This window comes from Lissotriton vulgaris, chromosome 3_2 (genome assembly GCF_964263255.1).
Source record: "Lissotriton vulgaris chromosome 3_2, aLisVul1.2, whole genome shotgun sequence".
NCBI lineage: Eukaryota > Metazoa > Chordata > Amphibia > Caudata > Salamandridae > Lissotriton > Lissotriton vulgaris.
In genome coordinates, this window is record NC_141690.1 from 304,283,703 (window position 1) to 304,303,040 (window position 19,338).

The following is a 19,338-nucleotide window of genomic DNA, read 5'->3' on the forward strand; positions in this document are numbered from 1 at the left end:
AAAATTATTGTTTTTTTTAAATGTCTTTAAATTAAGTTAAAACTAATGTAATAATAAATATATTTATTATAAACCTACTTAAAATTATTAAATTAATGTTATATTAATAAATATTTATTGTAAATTAAAAAAATATAAAAAAATAATTCATATATATTTATATAAAAAAATATTATTAAATAAACATATATAATAATGTTACCGTAGCATAGCAAAATGGTTAAAATTTATTGTAACAACTGTAGTGAATTCTACAATAGCTAAAGCGTTGGATAGCGTAGGGGTAAAATTTACTATTCCCACTCCAGTGGGTGCAACAGTAGGGAAAGCGCTGGATAGCGTAGGGGTAAAAATTACTATTCCCACTCCAGTGGGTGCAACAGTAGGGAAAGCGTTGGATAGCGTAGGGGTAAAAATTACTATTCCCACTCCAGTGGGTGCTACGGTAGGGAAAGCGTTGGATAGCGTAGGGGTTAAAATTACTATTCCCACTCCAGTGGGTGCTACAGTAGGGAAAGCGTTGGATAGCGTAGGGGTTAAAATTACTATTCCCACTCCAGTGGGTGCAACAGTAGGGAAAGCGCTGGATAGCGTAGGGGTAAAGATTACTATTCCCCCTCCAGTAAGTGCAACAGTAGGGAAAGCGTTGGATAGCGTAGGGGTTGAAATTACTATTCCCACTCCAGTGGGTGCTACAGTAGGGAAAGCGTTGGATAGCGAAGGGGTTAAAATTACTATTCCCACTCCAGTGGGTGCAACAGTAGGGAAAGCGTTGGATAGCGTAGGGGTTAAAATTACTATTCCCACTCCAGTGGGTGCAACAGTAGTGAAAGCGCTGGATAGCGTAGGGGTTACAATTACTATTCCCACTCCAGTGGGTGCAACAGTAGGGAAAGTGCTGGATAGCATAGGGGTAAAGATTACTATTCCCACTCCAGTGGGTGCAACAGTAGCGAAAGCGTTGGATAGCGTAGGGGTTAAAATTAGTATTCCCACTCCAGTGGGTGCTACAGGAGGGAAAGCGTTGGATAGCGTAGGGGTTAAAATTACTATTCCCACTCCAGTGGGTGCAACAGTAGGGAAAACGTTGGATAGCATAGGAATTCAAATTACTATTCCCACTCCAGTGGGTGCAACTGTAGGGAAAGCGTTGGATAGCGTAGGGGTTAAAATTACTATTCCCACTCCAGTGGGTGCTACAGTAGGGAAAGCGTTGGATAGCGTAGGGGTAAAAATTACTATTCCCACTCCAGTGACTGCAACAGTAAAAAAAGGCAAAACTTCATAATTAATTATTATTTATAGAAATATCAGTACCAAGTAAATGTAATTTCCTATACCAATAACTTGTATTTACCAATTAATTTTAATTTCATGGACAATTATTAATTAATTAAACAATTTCACTAATTTACTTAATTAAATAATTCAATATTGATTTACTTCCCACCCTATTCCCCTATAAACCCACAACCCGCTACTGAAACTAATTTACTATAAATGAATTATTTATCAATTAATCAATTATTATTAATTACCAATTATTTTTTATTTAATTACCTATTATTAATTATTTTACAATTAATATTAATTTACATAATTAATTAATTATATTTAAATTACTTCCCACCCTATTCCCCTATAAACCCACTACCCGCTACTGAAACTAATTTACTATAAATTAATTATTTATCAATTAATCAATTATTATTAATTACCAATTATTTTTTATTTAATTACCAATTATTAATTATTTTACAATTATTATTAATAGTTACATAATTACTTAATTATATTTAAATTACTTCCAACCCTATTCCCCTATAAACCCACTACCCGCTACAGATTTATATTACACAATTATTAAAAATTAGTAAAAACTTACCTTATTTTCCATTTTCTTTTGTCTATATTGTATCTAGTCGATATTATGTCTAGTCTATATTTTTGATTCGATATTTTGGCTATTAATATCGATATAACGCGATATTTTTGTAGTCTATATTATGTCTGGTCGATATTTTGTCTAGCCTCTATTTTTTCCTCGATATTATGTCCAGTCTATATTTTGGATTCGATATTATGTCTGTTTACCGGAATAGCAGGGTTGGTTTTGATCAAAAACTCCTTTTCTTTTTCAGTGATAGTACCTCGATCAATAGCCATGTTAACAATTTTTGTCAAGATCTTTAAAAACTCATTGGTCGGATCTGTGTCTAATTTCATGTAAGTTGTGTTGTCGTTGACATGTTCGTTAACATTCCTCTTGTAAAAATTCAGTATCCATGATTATCAGGGCTCCCCCTTTATCTGCTTGACATATGGTTATGTCCTTGTTTGAAGCTAGTTGTTTAAGAGCTCCTCTCTCCTCTTCCGTAATATTTGTTGTTTTGCCTCTCGGTGCTTTAAAAAATTGATGTATGTCTCTAGTAATGACTTTCTTGAAGGCATCCAATATGTTGTGGCTCACTGGAGGTAAGTATTAGCTTTTGTTCCTTAGACCCATTAAAATATCTTGTTTAGGTTCCTTAATTTCTTTAGTTTTTTCCACCAGATCTTTAAAAAAGTGTCTGAGTCTTAACGATCGTAAGAACTTGTATACACATATTTGTGCTTCCAGGATGTTGGAATGATACGCTAGGACAACCTACGTGCCTTTTTGTAAAGTTTGCATTTGAAAATCCTTAATATCTTGTTTAGAGATATTTATGATTAGGGTTAATGACTTCTTATATTCTTGGCTATGGCCTCCGCAATGGATTTTCTTCTTTGTCCTGCCCCTCCTGGTAATTCTTGTTGTCCTGTGCCCCTCTCTAAAAAAGGAGTTATGATCGATGTTTGTGATCTCTGGTTACCAGACGTTGAAGGGGCTGTATACTTCGATCTTGGACTTACGATGTTGGTTGGTGGCCTTTTTTCAATATTGAGAATCATCCGAGGATGTATCTTCAGAAGACATGTCAGGTGTATTCTTTTGCCAATCCTCATCATCTAACTCCAGCCCATCCTCGTTCCAGTGCGATTTTATGAGTACCAACAGGTCCTCCATATTGTTCATAAGCTTCCTGTATATCAGTGAGAGGGTCTTCTCGGGGAGGTGACCATCCTGTTCACCTGTTTACTGGCACGTTGTGTCACGTGATCCGAACAGGGAAATCGCAGTGATTTAAATGCTGTGAGAAACAGACATCTTTTGAACCGGCACTTTGCAAGAAAGAGCTGATTAAACATCGCAACCGTATTGTAGACCACCCAGTATCGAGTTTGGAGTCGGCTGACACACAGGTAAGAGAAGCTGACGAACGTTCATCTTTAGACATGCCACAACTTAGTCGTAAACGCCCTATGAATGCTGTGTATCTTCTTTTTTCTTTTTATGCAGGGACCTGGTCACTCATACAGGTTTGTACTCACCCTACCTTGTTGGCAGCAGGTCAGATTTTTTACGTTGCACTAGTCTTCACTCGGGCTACGTATTCACTATTTTTACTTGTGCACCGGTTGGGTTCACCACTGCACATTTTGTTACAGTGATGCTTTGAAGTTCTTCAAGTATGCATGATCACATTTCCAATTTGTTTTAACTATTTAAAACAAAAAGTGTACCTCACATCACTGCATATTAAGACACAACAAATCGCAACAGCATGTATGAGGTTGTTTAAGGCAGATATCTTTGAATTGTTCTTGTGTTCGCCTTTCATAATGTGACACTATGGTATACTACATATATGGGTAGATGCATCAACGTTGTCATTTGCGATTCCTTATTTGCGAAAAATAAGGAATCGCAAATAAGGAATCGCCAATGGCAATGCATCATTTATTTCGCAATTTTATTGAGATTCGGTAAAAATCGCAATTTTTACCGAATCGCAATAAAATTGCGAGTTTCAAATAGCGAATTCGCAATTCCCATTCATTCCTATGGGCTGAAATGCCCATAGGAATGAATGGGAATTGCGAATTTGCAATTTGAAATCGGAATTCAACAAAGCATTTCAAGGGTGGAGAGGGGGGTCCAAATGACCCCCCCCTGCACCCATGAAATGCACTTTTACCTGTAAGTTACATACACACATGTCCTAAGGACATGTGTGTCTGTAACTTAATCAATCAATCAATCAATCAGTGACACTTATAAAGCGCGCTACATACCCGTAGGGTCTCAAGGCGCTGGGGAGGGGGGGTGCCGCTACTGCTCGAACAGCCAGGTCTTCAGCTTCTTCCTGAAGGAGAGGTGGTCTTGGGTCAGGCGCAGGTCGGACGGGAGGGAGTTCCAGGTCTTGGCGGCCAGGTAGGAGAAGGACCTTCCTCCTGTAGTCGCTCTTCGGATGCGGGGGACGGCGGCGAGGGCGTGGTTGGCTGATCGGAGGTGGCGTTTGGGAGCGTAGAAGTTGACTCGGCTGTTGAGGTAGCTCGGGCCTTGGTCGTGTAGGGCTTTGTGTGCGTGGGTGAGGAGGCGGAAGGTGATTCTCTTGTTGATGGGGAGCCAGTGAAGGTCTCTCAGATGACCGGAGATGTGGCTGGATCGTGGGATGTCGAGGATGAGTCTGGCTGAGGCGTTTTGGATCCGCTGGAGTCTCTTCTGGAGCTTGGCGGTGGTCCCGGCGTAGAGGGCGTTGCCGTAGTCCAGTCGGCTGGTGACGAGGGCCTGGGTGACGGTCTTCCTGGTCTCTGCGGGGATCCACCAAAAGATCTTTCGTAGCATGCGTAGGATGTTGAAGCACGCCGAGGAGACGCTGTTGACTTGCCTGGTCATGGAGAGGGAGGAGTCCAGGATGAAGCCCAGGTTTCGTGCATGGTCTGTCGGTTTGGGTGCGGTGCCCAGGGCGGGAGGCCACCAGGAGTCGTCCCAGGCGGAGGGTGAAGAGCCCAGGATGAGGACCTCCGTCTTGTCCGAGTTCAGTTTCAGGCGGCTGGTCGTCATCCACTCGGCTACCTCTTTCATCCCTTCGTGCAGGTTGGCTCTGGCGGCGGCGGGGTTGTTGGTCAGGGAGAGGATCAGCTGGGTGTCGTCGGCGTAGGAGATGATGCTGAGGTGGTGTTTGCGTACGATGGCCGCGAGGGGGCTCATGTAGACGTTGAAGAGGGTGGGGCTCAGTGATGATCCTTGGGGGACGCCGCAGATGACTTCGGAGGCCTCTGACTTGTACGGTGGTAGGCGGACTCGCTGTGTTCTTCCGTCGAGGAAGGAGATGATCCATTCCAGCGCCTTGTCCTGGATACCGATGTTGCTGAGGCGCCGTGTTAGGGTGCGGTGGCAGACCGTGTCGAATGCCGCGGAGAGGTCTAGGAGGATGAGGGCCGCTGTTTCTCCCTTGTCCATCAGGGCTCGGATGTCATCGGTGGCGGCGATGAGGGCGGTCTCGGTGCTGTGTTTGGCTCGGAAGCCGGACTGTGAGGGGTCGAGGGATCCGTTCGTCTCGAGGAAGGCGGCCATCTGCTTGTTGACGGTCTTCTCGATGACTTTGGCTGGAAACGGTAGAAGCGAGATGGGGCGGTAATTCTTGAGGTCGGTGGGGTCCGCTGTTGGTTTTTTGAGTAGAGCGCTGAGTTCGGCGTGTTTCCAGCTTTCGGGGAAGATGGTGGTGTCGAAGGATGTGTTGATGATGTCTCGCAGGTGGGGTGCGATGACAGTGTCGGCCTTGTTGAAGACGTGGTGAGGGCAGGGGTCGGTTGGTGATCCGGAGTGGATGGAGTTCATCGTGCGGATGGTGTCTTCTGTGCTGATCGGGGTCCAGGCGTGGAGGGTGGTGGTGGGGGGGGGTGGCAGGTCGGTCGTGGTGTGCGTTGGTTGGTTGTTGAAACTGCTGTGTATGTCCGTGATCTTGTTGTGGAAGTATGAGGCGAGGGAGTTGCAGAGGTCTTGTGATGGGGTGATGTCGTTGTTTCCTGCGCTGGGGTTGGAAAGCTCTTTCACGATGTTGAAGAGTTCCTTGCTGTTTAAAAAATGCATTTTTGTGCGTTTTTAAACAATTTTGCAAATTACCACGAGGTTCAACTTCGTGGTAATTTGCACTTGCAATTTGTAAATTCGCAAATGTTTTGAGAATGATGCATTGCATTTAAGGAATCGCAAATTTGCGATTCCTTAAAAGCAATCGCATTTTTGGAATTCGCTAAAAAAGCGATTTTCCAAAAATGCTTGATGCATCCCAGAAACCAATTTAGGAAGTGCAAACGGCCGATTTTTGCGATTCGCACCGTTTGCACTTCCTAAAAAGGTTGATGCATCTAGGCAATAATGTTTGAGTTTTGTGCTCAAAGAAGTTACACTTTGTATGCATTCAGAAGTCAAGTCCCCTGAAGAAGGGCTTCAGCCCGAAATTCATTGGGCGGAATTATGTGGAATTTAAATGATAAATGAAATACTATGGAACCAATAGTATAAAGAATATTAAAGAATAAAAACACAACAAATTGAAATATTTTCTGAGAAGTTTATTGAAAGTATATGAAACCATAAGAAGGAGTGCCTAATTGGAGACGTTACTCTTAAGGGAAATAACGCATGACATAATTTGAGGGAAGAAACATGATCACTTCACTTGTGTGGATATGCATGAATGTGCCTAGATATCATACACTCATACCTCAACATGAATCACAAACAGACTGCGTTGCTGCTGACCTCCTCTGTCATTGAATGTTCCCTCATGTGTCTCTTTATTTGTCTATTCCATCAAGTCAAGTCAAGTCAAGTCAATAAATTTATATAGCGCGCTACATACCCAGAGGGTCTCAAGGCGCTTGAAGAAGGGAGGGGAGTTACTTGTCAAATATCCATGTTTTAAGTTGCTTTCTGAATGCTAGGTGGTTCTGAGTAAGGCGAAGGTGAAGGGGAAGTGAGTTCCAGGTTTTAGCTGCCAGGTAGGAGAAGGATCTACCTCCCATGGTGGTTTTGTTGATGCGAGGTACAGTGGCAAGGGCTTGGTTGGAGGATCTTAGCTGGCGGGAAGGGGTGTAGAAGGACAGTCGTGTGTTGAGGCATTCGGGTCCGATTTCGTAGAGTGCTTTGTGTGCGTGGGTTAGGAGCCGGAAAGTAATCCTCTTATTGACGGGGAGCCAGTGGAGGTTTTTCAGGTGACCAGAGATGTGTTCTTTACGCGGGATGTCTAATATGAGCCTGGCTGAAGCGTTCTGGATGCGTTGGAGTTTTTTCTGGAGTTTTGCGGTGGTACCGGCGTAGAGGGTGTTTCCGTAGTCCAGTCGGCTTGTGACCAGAGCGTGGGTGACTGTTTTTCTGGTTTCGGTGGGGATCCAGCGAAATGTTTTTTTGAGCATGCGAAGAATGTTGAAGCAAGATGAAGAAATGGCGTTGACTTGTCTGTTCATCGAGAGAGAGGAATCCAGGATGACGCCCAGGTTCCGTGCGTGGTCCGTCGGGATGGGTGCTTTTCCAAGGGCCACTGGCCACCAAGAGTCATCCCAGGCGGAGGGGGAGGTGCCTAGGATGAGGACTTCTGTTTTGTCTGAGTTCAGTTTCAGACGGCTGTGCTTCATCCATTCGGCTACTTCTTTCATTCCTTCATGCAGGTTGGTTTTGGCAGTGTTAGGGTCTCTGGTGAGTGATAGGATCAGTTGAGTGTTGTCGGCGTAGGAGATGATGTTGAGGTTGTGTTGGCGTGCGATGGCTGCGAGGGGGCTCATGTATACGTTGAAGAGGGTGGGGCTGAGTGAAGATCCTTGTGGTACGCCGCAGATGACTTCAGTGGCCTCTGACTTGAATGGTGGAAGGCGGACTCTCTGGGTTCTTCCGGTGAGGAACGAGGTGATCCATTCCAGTGCTTTTCCTTGGATTCCGACGTTTCTGAGGCGTTGTAAAAGGGTGTTATGGCAGACTGTGTCGAAGGCTGCGGAGAGGTCGAGGAGGATGAGGGCGACTGTGTCTCCATTGTCCAGTAGAGTTCGAATGTCGTCTGTTGCTGCGATGAGTGCGGTCTCAGTGCTGTGTTTGGCTCGGAAGCCGGACTGTGAGGGGTCGAGGGATTTGTTGGTTTCGAGGAAGGCGGCGAGCTGGTTGTTGACAGCTTTCTCAATGACTTTGGCGGGGAAGGGGAGGAGCGAGATGGGGCAGTAGTTTTTGAGTTCGGTGGGGTCAGCTGTGGGTTTCTTCAGGAGGGCGCTGAGTTCTGCGTGTTTCCAGCTTTCCGGGAAGGTTGCGGAGTTGAGGGAGCAGTTGATGACGTCTCGGAGGTGCGGTCCTATAATGGAGTCTGCTTTGTTAAAGATGTGGTGAGGGCATGGGTCTGTGGGGGATCCTGAGTGGATAGAGTTCATCAGACGGATGGTGTCCTCAGTGGAGATTGGCTTCCAGTTATTGAGGATGTTCAGGGGGGGTGGGGGTCCTGCAGGGGGTTGGGTGGGTTGGTCTTTGGGTCGGTTGTCGAAGCTGTTGTGGATGTCTGCAATTTTGTTGTAGAAGAATGAAGCTAGGGAGTCGCAGAGGGCTTGAGAGGGGGTGATGTCGTTGGAGTTGGCTGAGGGGTTGGTAAATTCCTTGACGATGTTGAATAATTCCTTGCTGTTGTGGGCGTTGTTATCTAGTTGGTCCTTGAAAGCGGCTTTCTTGGCAGTCCGGATCAGTTGGTGGTGTATGCGGGTGGCGTTTTTGAAGGCGTCCTTGGTGCTGGTGGTTGGGTCTTTTTTCCAGGCCTTCTCAAGGGAGCGACAGAGTTTCTTGGATTTCTTAAGATCATCGTTGAACCAGGAGGCCTTCTTGCTGCCTAGTTTAATTTGTCGTTTTTTCAGAGGTGCTAGGATGTCTGCGCTGTTGGATAGCCATTGGGTGAGGTTAATGGCTGCTTGGTCGGGGTTTGTGGAGTGGGTAGGGGGGTTTTGAAGAAGCGATGAGGATATCTGGTCGATGGTGATTTTGTTCCAGTTTCTTCGCAGAGTGGGTTGAGGATGGTTGTTGGTTGTGGTCTCTGGAAGGGCTGCCATTGTGCGTGGAGTTTTAGTACCACTTGATGAGAGGTTTCAGGTCGCTGGATGAAGAATTGTGGCAGATTTACTATTTTGTGGTCCAATGCATCACAAAACCAAAGTTGTAAAGCTGTGTCAATTGGGAAGATGAAATCAGCACCATACCTACATAGATATTGCACTTTTTGTCTCTCCTGCAGTGCTGGCACACTTTTTGCTGCCACGCGTCAGCTCAGACACCCTTGCACTATAGTGGAAGGGGGTTTGTTTTATGTCAAGCATAGATTTTTATTTGGACACAAACCCTTCCAGTACAAAACCTATGCTTTGATACTTTTCCCACTTGTGTATGTGTGCTGCATAGGTGTTGATAAATGCCCTGATGGATGCATGTTTACAAACACCATTTTAGGTGTCATCCCCTGAGGATTGTGAGTTTAGATATTATGAATCTTGGGGCATAATATCAAGGGGGTTTATCCCCGCTTTTTTGGCTTTAAAAGCCAATGAAGCAGAGATAAAATGATCTCCCTATTACCTAGCTGTCGCTAACACCAGTTAGCGACAGCTAGTAGGAGATAGCGACCATCTTGGGCCCCGCTTTGCATGTCAGTGATAAGTATCGCTAATGGCATGCAAAGTGGGAGTGCCAAGATGTTAGCGACTGGAAACAGTCGCTAACATCGCTATCTCCTATTACCAACTTTTAGAGATATTCGTGCTAAGCGCGAATATCTCCAAAAGCTAACACCTGCCCCTGAGCAGTTCCTAGCCATTTTATCCAATGGTAGGTGGATAACATGGCTAAGAGCATAAGCTCGGTAATGCATGAATATTGCTGACTTTTCAGCGATATTCATGCATTTCGGCCGATTTTTATCGCTTAGGAGATAAACCTTGATAATAGCAAGGTTCCTACGCAATAAAAATCGCCGCAGCTCGGCGATAAAAATATCGCCGCTAAACCAACAGAGCGGTAATTATCTCTAGTTGTTGGTAATATGCCCCCTTGTTATTTCTAATTGAGGATCTATAAGATTTCTTAGCTCTTCACGGACTTTCATAATCTTTCTTTTGATTTTCATATTGAATTAAAATATAGACAATGACTGGAAGGTGATTGTCATCAGGTAAACTCTAGAATAATAATCTACATTTATTATACTACAACCTGTAGTGAGATGCAGAAATTGGTTAAAGATGTATCCAAAATCATATTAGAAATCAGGTTCAGTGGTAATGAGAATATTACTAACAATTTTCTCTTATCCTTAGACATCAACTGCCACCAGTAAAGTCCAACTGTGTGACAAGTGACAATATCTAGTGTCTTTGTTTTCTCTGTTATCGCATTTCCATTACCACTGGTCTACTTCGAACTGTCATATCATTCATTGTGTGGTTGGCAGTGGGTGAACCTGGATCTGTCAGATTTCCTAGTCCACATTATTATTCCAACCTGACTCATGGATTATGGGGCAGATGTACAAACATATTGCGAGTGAAAAATTGATTGCAAACCGATTTGCAGATGCAGAAATGGTCGAGCGCAATGTATGAAATACACTCGCTAATCACGAAACTGCGATGCAAAGGAATAACGACTCACAAAAAATGCAACCGGTGTTTTCGTTCCAAAAATAGTGACTTACAATTAGCGAGTCCCAAATGACAGTGGACAGACCATTCTCAAATTGAGAAAAAGTATAAATTGGCCCATTTGCACATGCAATTTACCACTAATCAAAACCAGGTGGTAAACATGCAAAACCTATAAAAGAGTCCCAGAATGCATCTGATATCTTTCCACATTGGCTGCCCTGTATATGGTAGCGAGGAGAATGTGGATACTGCTGCTCAGCAGAGGAGGTGGAGACAGGAGACGATTTTCAGAGTCAGGCTGACATTGTTTGAGAAGACAGAGGAAGAGATATATGACCAGTACAGACTGAGTAGCACTGTCTTCCTAGACCTTATAGACACTTTTGCAAAGCAGAATCCAGCGCAGCAATGCAATCCCCACACATGTGCAGCTATTGGCCACTGGTAGGTACCAACACGTCATTGCAGTGGCCAGAGGTGTGTAGCAGAGTGTGCTTTTGTGTTTCTTACACAATTTCCTAGATGCCATGCTACACCACATCCATCAGCACATCTACCTATCCAGGAATGATATGGAACAAGAAAATACTAAAATGCAGTTTCATAAAATAGCAAGGTTTCCACAGGTCATAGGGTGCATATATGGGACCCATGTGCCCATATGTCCTCCCTCACACATAGAATACATATTCTGTAATAGGAAAAGCACACATTCCCTCAACATCCAACTTGTCTGTGGCGCAAACAACATCATCTCAGACATTGTTGCAAAATATCCTGGAAGTACACATGACTTATACATCTTCAGAAACAGTGGCATATACCAGAAATTATAGAGAGGTGACTTTAATGAAGGATACCAACTAGGTGCTGAATTCTCATGTCCACTGTGAAATGTAAATGCACTATGATGTCTGACTGCATGTTGTCTCATGATCATATATCCCCCACGGTGACAGTGCGTATTCCCTGTGTCCATAGATCCTCACACCGTACCTGTCTCCCACCAACGCACCTGAAAGGCGGTACAACAGGGCACATACACACACCAGGTCGGTCATCGAGAGCACATTTGGCATCCTAAAATCACGATTCCAGTGCCTTCACAAGAGTGGCAGGGCCTTGCATTATGCGCCTGAGACAATATGCAAAATTGTGGCAACCTGTGCCATACTCCACAACATTGACTGCAGGTGTGGCTTGCAAATGGAGGTGTCTGATTCCAACTCAGGAGATGTAGACCCTAACCCACCAGCCCAGAAGCCAAGCGAGGGAAGCTCAGAAGCAGAGGGGAGAAGGCGTAGGGACCACATAGCCAGACATTATTTTTCTAGGTACGTCATTACATTCATTCTACACACAACAAATGACACCACAAAATGTGACTCTGACAATTTGAATTTCCCTTTATTTGAAGGGCATGTCAAAGGACAATGCTGGACAACCTGTCCATCTCAAACCACATAACCAAATTAAAGTAGAAATGTCATGCGGTTACTTCACCATTAAAAAAACCTGGCACTTTTCTACGCAACAAATCACTTTTTGCCTTTATGTCCAACTTGTGGGGATCTGGCACATGGGATTATTGGCTGCCGACTGCTGCTTCACCGCTGCATAGGTGTATCTGCAGTTGATATACTGCTGCAGCTGGACACCTCGCTCTCAGCTGTCCCTATGACTCCTCCAGTAGTGACCATGTTTGTCTGGGTTGCCACAACTGCAGCTGCAAATTGTTGCAGCCCCTTGCAACATCATCACTGTAGTGGCCCAAATTGATCTGCAGAGCCATGGTGCGCTTGATGTGTCGAGTTATTGTGGTTGCCAGCCTACCAATTGCCCTGGTCAATAAGTGCATTCCGTGTGCACTGCTGCACTACATTCTCCTGTGATGCACTCTCTCCTCTTTCAACTCTGTGCACAGCTGCCCAATAGCCCCTGTGAGGGCATCAAATTTCCCCTCAGTGCGAGCCTGGTTGTCAGCCATTTGTTCGGTGATGTTAAGGAATCCCTGGATCAGCTTTGAAATGATAAGCCTTATCTGTTTTTATTGTAGGTGAACCTTCAACATGGCTTTCTCCAGGCCACCCAACGCGACTGAGTGCCTGCTCTGGTGTGGGTGCAAGTGTGCCTCCGAGATTGAAGCACCCTTCTTGAATGCTGTGTCGGACGCTGAACTGGGACCCCTTTGCCCAGAGTGTGAGGGGATAGTGCTTGCTGCTGTGTTGCTGGTGTGTGATGTGCTGGAGCCTGTGATGAACTCTGTGCCGCACTTCCCAGGACATGTGAACAACTTGGCTCATCCTGCTTTTTCTCCATTTGGACCTGCTCCTTCTGTCCATCATTCACATCTCCCCTTGGCTCTCCACCAGAGGTCTATCTATGTAACAAAAGGAGAAATAAAGAAAATGTTCTGAGTCACTGTCTCAGTGATGGTACTATGTTCACAACTCATATAAGTCCCTAACTGCACTGTTTATGCCATGCACTACATATCCCATAATCTACTAACTGTGACTTTTGGATCATGTAAATGGAGCATGTAGATGCAGTTGTCTGTGTGTGGGTCATGCATGTGGAGAGCAGGCTTTTGTTTAACATACTAATATGGCACACATCTGAAACTTACCAGCAGGTGGTGAGATGTGTTGAGCGTCCCAAATCCCACTACTGCCTCTCTCTCAAGGGTACTTTCCACCATTGCCTCTGCTGCTGAAGCTTCCGGACCTCCTCCTGTTCCTTGTGCTTCATGCAGCCGGGTTGCCACCCTCTCCTTAGCCCTGGAGGGCAGGTCGTACCACCTTTTTTTTATGTCGTCCAGGGCCGGTCAGCCACACCAAGGGCATTTATGCGCAGCTGGATATCTCACCAGATTCGCCTTTCCTCTGATTCTGTAACGGTATGTGATGACCTCCCGAACATCTGCTCATGGTTGTTGCAGTATTCTTCAATTAATATGTACCAGTTCCTTCTCAGAGAATTTGAATTTGCTCAACCTCTCCTTCCCTGCCTTCTCACTGGACTTGCTGGACATCTTGCTTTCGTGTCTTGGATGGCTTGCAGTGTTGGACTGCGCTTCTGCACTTTGCCATGTGTTGCTAATTTTATTCAGAATTCTCCAGGGACATCAATTCCTGGTTTGGGGTCCTTCTGCTCTCCCAGGAAGTGTTTTTTTCTTTCTTAATTCGCGCTTGCTATTTGGGTATGCAAAATGCCATTTTCCGCCCATACGCTATGTGCACACGCTAAACTGGCCATTCCACCCCGCATGCTATCTGCGTGCGCTAAACGAGTCACAATTTGCTTCCTCACTAAATTGCGATGCTAGTCAATTGCGAGTCACAAATTCAGGAACGGTTGGGTACGAACATTGATTTTTGTGACTCGCAAATTGCGATTCGCTATTTTTCGCAAATTGCAAGTTGCAAAATCATGCGTTCGTACATTTGGCCCTTAGATACCCCTTTAATTCAAATCTTTTATGTAGCAACCAGATTCCTACGGGATGTCAGGTTGATGAGGACAGAGAGCAGGAACTTGCAATCAGAATTATTTCAGTTAAACCAGAAAAAGGTTCCCCGCTACAATTTTGCAAATACATATGCCAGTCAAGAACCATTACCTCAAGAATCTAAAATCACTGATTCTTTGACCATAAAAACTTTCAGTATGGGATTCACACTTGTATGCATTTTGTATCCATGAATAGTGACTATAACGTAGGTAGCTCCTCAGGGGAGAATTACTGGAGATCCTAAACAATTTGCATTATACCTCATTTAGTGTAAATTGCATTTCCTATCTAAACCTATGCCTTGTTTAAACAATTAGAAATAAAGTCGCTTTTGTCTTGTCTTAACTGGGAGTGCTGCCAATTGGCGTATCCATTGGTGCAAATAAATGATTCATTGTTATATAACCTTTCTGCTTTCAGTGAATAAATGTTGTAGTTGTTTGATAGGAGGTCCTAATACTTTTTTTCTAGACAGTAAGTATTACATTTAGAACAGGTCCAGCAATTATCAGTAAGCCACATAACAACCTTTAATCATTTGGGGCCAGATGTAGGTAATCCTATTTTACTGATTCGAAACGTATTTTAGAATCGGTAAATGGGATGTAGCAAATATTTTGGTAAAATTTACCGAATCGGTAAAAATCGGAATCTCCGATTCGGTATTTACCAATTCGGTATAAATACTGAATCGGTTAATACAGAATCGGAGATACTAAATACAAGCAATTGAGGATTCAACCAATCATGTGCTTCCACCCCACCCCACAAACAGGAAGTGGCCACACCCATGCAGGTGCAGACTAACTGAACATTCTGGAGAGCTGTGAGACACTGAGCTACTGGCTGTACTGAGCTGAGCAGAAGTGCAGGATGGAATCCCAGGACTCACAGAGGGAAGTAGCAGACCGCAAAAGAAGAGTAAAGTTCAGCACAGGCGAACTGAAGATGCTGGTGGAGGAGGTGGTGAAACACCACACCCAGCTTTTTGGGAAACAGAGTCTGCAGGTAGCGAAGGCTGTGAAAAGGATCACCTGGCTGAGAATCCAGTCGAAGGTGAAAGCCATAGGGGTGACCACACGAGAAGTAGATGACCTCAAAAAACGCTGGTATGATCTCAGGATCATAACAAAGAAGAAGCTGGCAGCATGGAAGAAAGAGGCCAGTGTCACAGGGGGAGGAAGGAGCAGGGCACGTGCCCTTACTGACCTGGAGCAGCTTCTGGAGTCCACTCTGGTGCCCAAGAGTGTTTTTGGGATCGGGGATGCTGACAGCTCAGCCCGAGCTGCAACAAAACAAGGTAAGGAGTATGTCCTACAATCCTCCCCCCTCCCTGTCCCCTTTCCCCAATGTGGCTGTGCGTTTTCACACTCCAGTACAGGTTTTGGGATACACCAGCAATGCATCATGGGAGAGGTAGTCATTGAAACATACATCAGTACAGTCATCACACAAAACAGCAAGGCATGCCACACACTACATTCAGAAGCAGTTGAGGACATTGATATTGTGTGACAGGATTGTAATTTAATATTGAAAATACAGGGTTGCAGCACCTCTGAGCCAATGTCCATATCTGTCCACAGGAGAGTCATCATGCAGGACAGCGCAAGAGAGGGAGAAAAGGGCACCTCAAATGGAAAGGAGTGAGGATGCCAGCAGGAGTGCAGGACAAAGCACAGAAACATTACCCACAGCACAGGCAGCTTCCACACCAGAGGCAGCCACAACAGCACAGTCATCATCACCTCTGCTGTATGACTCACCACAGCAGGACCCACCAGCACAGTCTCCCTCACCAGCTTCAGAGTCATTGGAAGTGGTAAGGCCCATGAGGCATGATGTACCCCCTCTCCAACTCATGGCGACGACCTCTGAGGAAGAAAGGGAGGGTGACACCCAAACTGCTCCACTGGAGGCAAACAATGCTGGGCTGCAGTCCGCCTCCAAAAGGTGTGCACACAGGTGCAAGATGCCGTACGGTCCGGGAGAGCAGCACAACTGGGCATGGTGACAGGGTCTTCTGCAGGCTGGAGGCCACAATGGTGAAAGTGCAACGCCTGTAGGCAAAAGCCATACTATCAGTGCGGAGACAGAAGCGCCACTTAAACAACAACATGGGCAATATGAACCGGGGCATCAGCTCCATGGCGGAGAGCATGAGGGAAATGGCAGAGGAAATGCAAGACAGGTCCCAGTCCATGATGACATTCTGTGATAAACTTGATGTGGACCACACACAAAGGCCCCGGGAGAGGCAGTGTACGCAGCATCACACCAAGGCGGTGAACTATCTGGCAACTGCCACTTCCCTGCTATGTAGGCGCTCTGTGGCGATGCAAGAGGGGCTTGTTCACTGCTGCACAGATGTCTCCAGGGGGATGGGGAGGGTGACATCTGCAACGGAACTGCTGCTGACTAACCAGTCAGCCAACGCTGGAGATCTAGGTGTGGGGGACTCTGAAGACACCACCAGCAGGAGCAGCAGTAGCACACCCATACAGGACAGCAGGCGCCAATCTGCAGGCCCTGATTCAACAGCCAGTGTTGAAACCCAGCCTCGGGCATCCCGCACTGTTGTGCGTGGGCTCAGACATTAATGCTGCCCACACTCCAGAGAACACATTAGGGTGAAGTATCCCGTGACCGCCTAGTTAGGTTGTCACAAATTGGACTACCATGATGTGCCATTTGTCATTTGCCGTAGTTGGCAATAAACTACGGTGTTCTCATTCAACGCCTGGCTGTGTCTCCTTACTTACTTAAAAATAGCTGCGTATGATCTCTGCCCATCTCAGTCTCCCATCTGTTGCTGGCGCTACTCCTGCTGCATAGGGCTCTGGCTGTTCAGTTCCATCATCAATGTCCTCATATCAACTTCTGTACCTGTTTTTGTGGCAAGGTTGTGCAGCATGGCACAGGTTGCAATTATTTTACAGCAGATGATGGGTGTGTGCTGACGTGCACCTCCGCTCTTGTGGAGGCAGCGGAACCTGCTTTTTAAGAGTCCAAATGTGCGCTCCACAACATTGCATGTTACTCTGTGTGCCACATTGTAACGTCTCCCACTCCGTGTTGATGGGTTCATGTAGGGAGTGAGTACAAAGGACCGCAGAGCATAAGCGCTATCGCCTAGGTGGGAAAGAGAGTGCCATTAGTTACATACCATTTGAAACATTCAGCTGCAGTAATTATCAGGCTGTGTCACAGTGATTTACCTAGCAGGTATCCTTCCCCAAATTCCCCAGCAGCCAGGCATGTGTAGATCCCACTGTTCTGGAATATGTAGGAGTCGTGGGTGCTCCCTGGAAATTTGGCCACAATGTCAGTAATTATGTTGCCAGCGTTGCAGATCACCTGCACATTTATTGAGTGGGTGGACTTTCTGTTTCTGTAAATGTACTCTGTGACAGCAGGGGGGCAGAATGGGATGTGGCTGCCATCAATGCAGCCAATGATGTGTGGGAAGTGTGCCATTTAATAGAAGTCAGTCTTGGTCTTGAGCAGTTCCGCATGTGGGTAAAGGAAGCTGATGTAAAGATGCATTCTCTGCATCATGGCCTCTAGGAACTTCCTGAAGAAGCGGGACAGGAAGCTCTGGGACACCCCACCCACCGCAGCTATCACCCCCTGGTAACTCCCAGATGCAAGCAGGTGTAGGCTACAGAGCCGGGATTTGAATCTGTGCCCATGAGGTCGAACACAAGCCCCTGCAGTGGAAGCATTAGTCCACTGAGCCACCATACTTACAACTGCCACAAGCTGCGTACTCACTGTTTCCTGCAGGCATACACTGACCACGGAAAAAAAGAAAGCAAAATCGAATGGAATAGTGATGGTGTCTAAGTTTTCAACAGAAAGCACAGGACTTAAGAAAATCATCCTCAAATATTTGCCGATGTTACAGTTGGAGCCTGATATTAAGGGATTATTTGCAGACATACCATTATTTTCTTATGAAAGGAGGAAAAACCTTAACAAACTACTGAGATCCCAAAAAAAACATACCAACATTGGAACTTACAAAGGCACTATCTCGTACTTCAAAGGTGGCAACTGAAACAATGTCATTAGAGGCAACTATTCAACCAAAGGCTAAAAAATAAGACTCTTCACCACAGCTACATGCAATTCAAAGAACGTTATATACATGCTCAAATGTCCCTGTGGGTTAGCCTACATAGGCAAGACCGAAAGGAAAATAAAAGCAAGACTAAACAAGCACAAAAGCAACATCAGAAACAACAACACCAAATCAGGCTTGGCGGTACACTTTCTGGCACAAAATCACAACATCAGCCAGCTATGTTTCTGATCTTAGAGAAGGTGGACCTAAAAGAAGGAAGAGACAACTGTAAATTTCTTATACACCGAGAAACCTTCTGGATCAACGGTTGAACACTTTCATGCCTCACGGCCTCAGGCCCGCATTGAATACAGCTGTTTTCTATGAATGCTTTACATCTCACCCTATTTCCCTCCTTTATCTCAGTCTTGTTCATTTGGTGATCCATTTCATCCCGATTCATTTTAATGTCATCTTTATTCATTTTCATTTAATTTTTTCTTTACTCCAGTTTTTCAATGTTATTAGTTTCACTATACCCTTCCTCTGTTCAACTTATCCGTGGAAAAAGAAGGTTTTGCAAGGTTAGCTTGTGGTCCACCACGGTCTGAGGTGACCCTATACCCCACTCTTCACCACACTTTTCTATCATTCTTCCCTCCTCCCATTATTATTATTGTTTCTTCCTATTTGGTTCTCATTTTCATTGACTGCGACATTGAACGCTCCATGCCATTTGGAGCACTTGATTCATAACTCATTGAGTGATGGTTTGGTTTAGAGCACAGCCCACATTCACACAACCTAACGAGGTATGGCACGTAGGGCGACCGCTCCAAGATGGGGCCATAATGACATCCAAGCACTTACCCTCTGTCTATTTTTCTTCTCCCGTTACCCGAACACTTTGATGGTGTTTCCGGAAGGAGAGGAGAGAGCAGCTCTAAGCAAACCGTACCATACTTACCAAGTAACTTTCTACAGGCAGGTTATAAGATATTCATGTTACGTTTATGCATGCCACCTGATTGAGGACCAAACCTTTGGGTTTTAGAATTCAGATCACTTACGTAATAGCGGGAGTCTTGTCACTTTCACCGTTGACCGGCACAATAGTGATCATCATGAACTTAAGTGAACGTACATTCCTTCACACATTTTTTTATGACGATAGCCATTGCTTAATGCAGTGAGTTTTCCAAGCCTTCTTTGATATATTTTCACGTTC

The 19,338-nt window shown here is 45.2% G+C and overlaps 1 protein-coding gene across 1 annotated transcript; it reads left to right on the forward strand.

Annotated features, from left to right (window-relative positions):
• The first annotated feature begins 14,917 nt into the window (after positions 1–14,917).
• Positions 14,918–16,058, forward strand: LOC147725762 (uncharacterized). Its single transcript, XM_086964495.1, has 2 exons — positions 14,918–15,344; positions 15,631–16,058. Exons 1-2 carry the CDS (start codon positions 14,918–14,920, stop codon positions 16,056–16,058), a joined length of 855 nt encoding a protein of 284 aa, XP_086820621.1.
• Positions 16,059–19,338: the final 3,280 nt, after the last annotated feature.

Bases quoted from the DNA above. Each gene is read 5' to 3' on its own strand.
- LOC147725762 (XM_086964495.1), top strand. From the start codon at position 14,918: ATGGAATCCCAGGACTCACAGAGGGAAGTAGCAGACCGCAAAAGAAGA. The intron at 15,345-15,630 runs GTAAGGAGTATG...ATCTGTCCACAG, and splicing joins CCGAGCTGCAACAAAACAAG to GAGAGTCATCATGCAGGACA.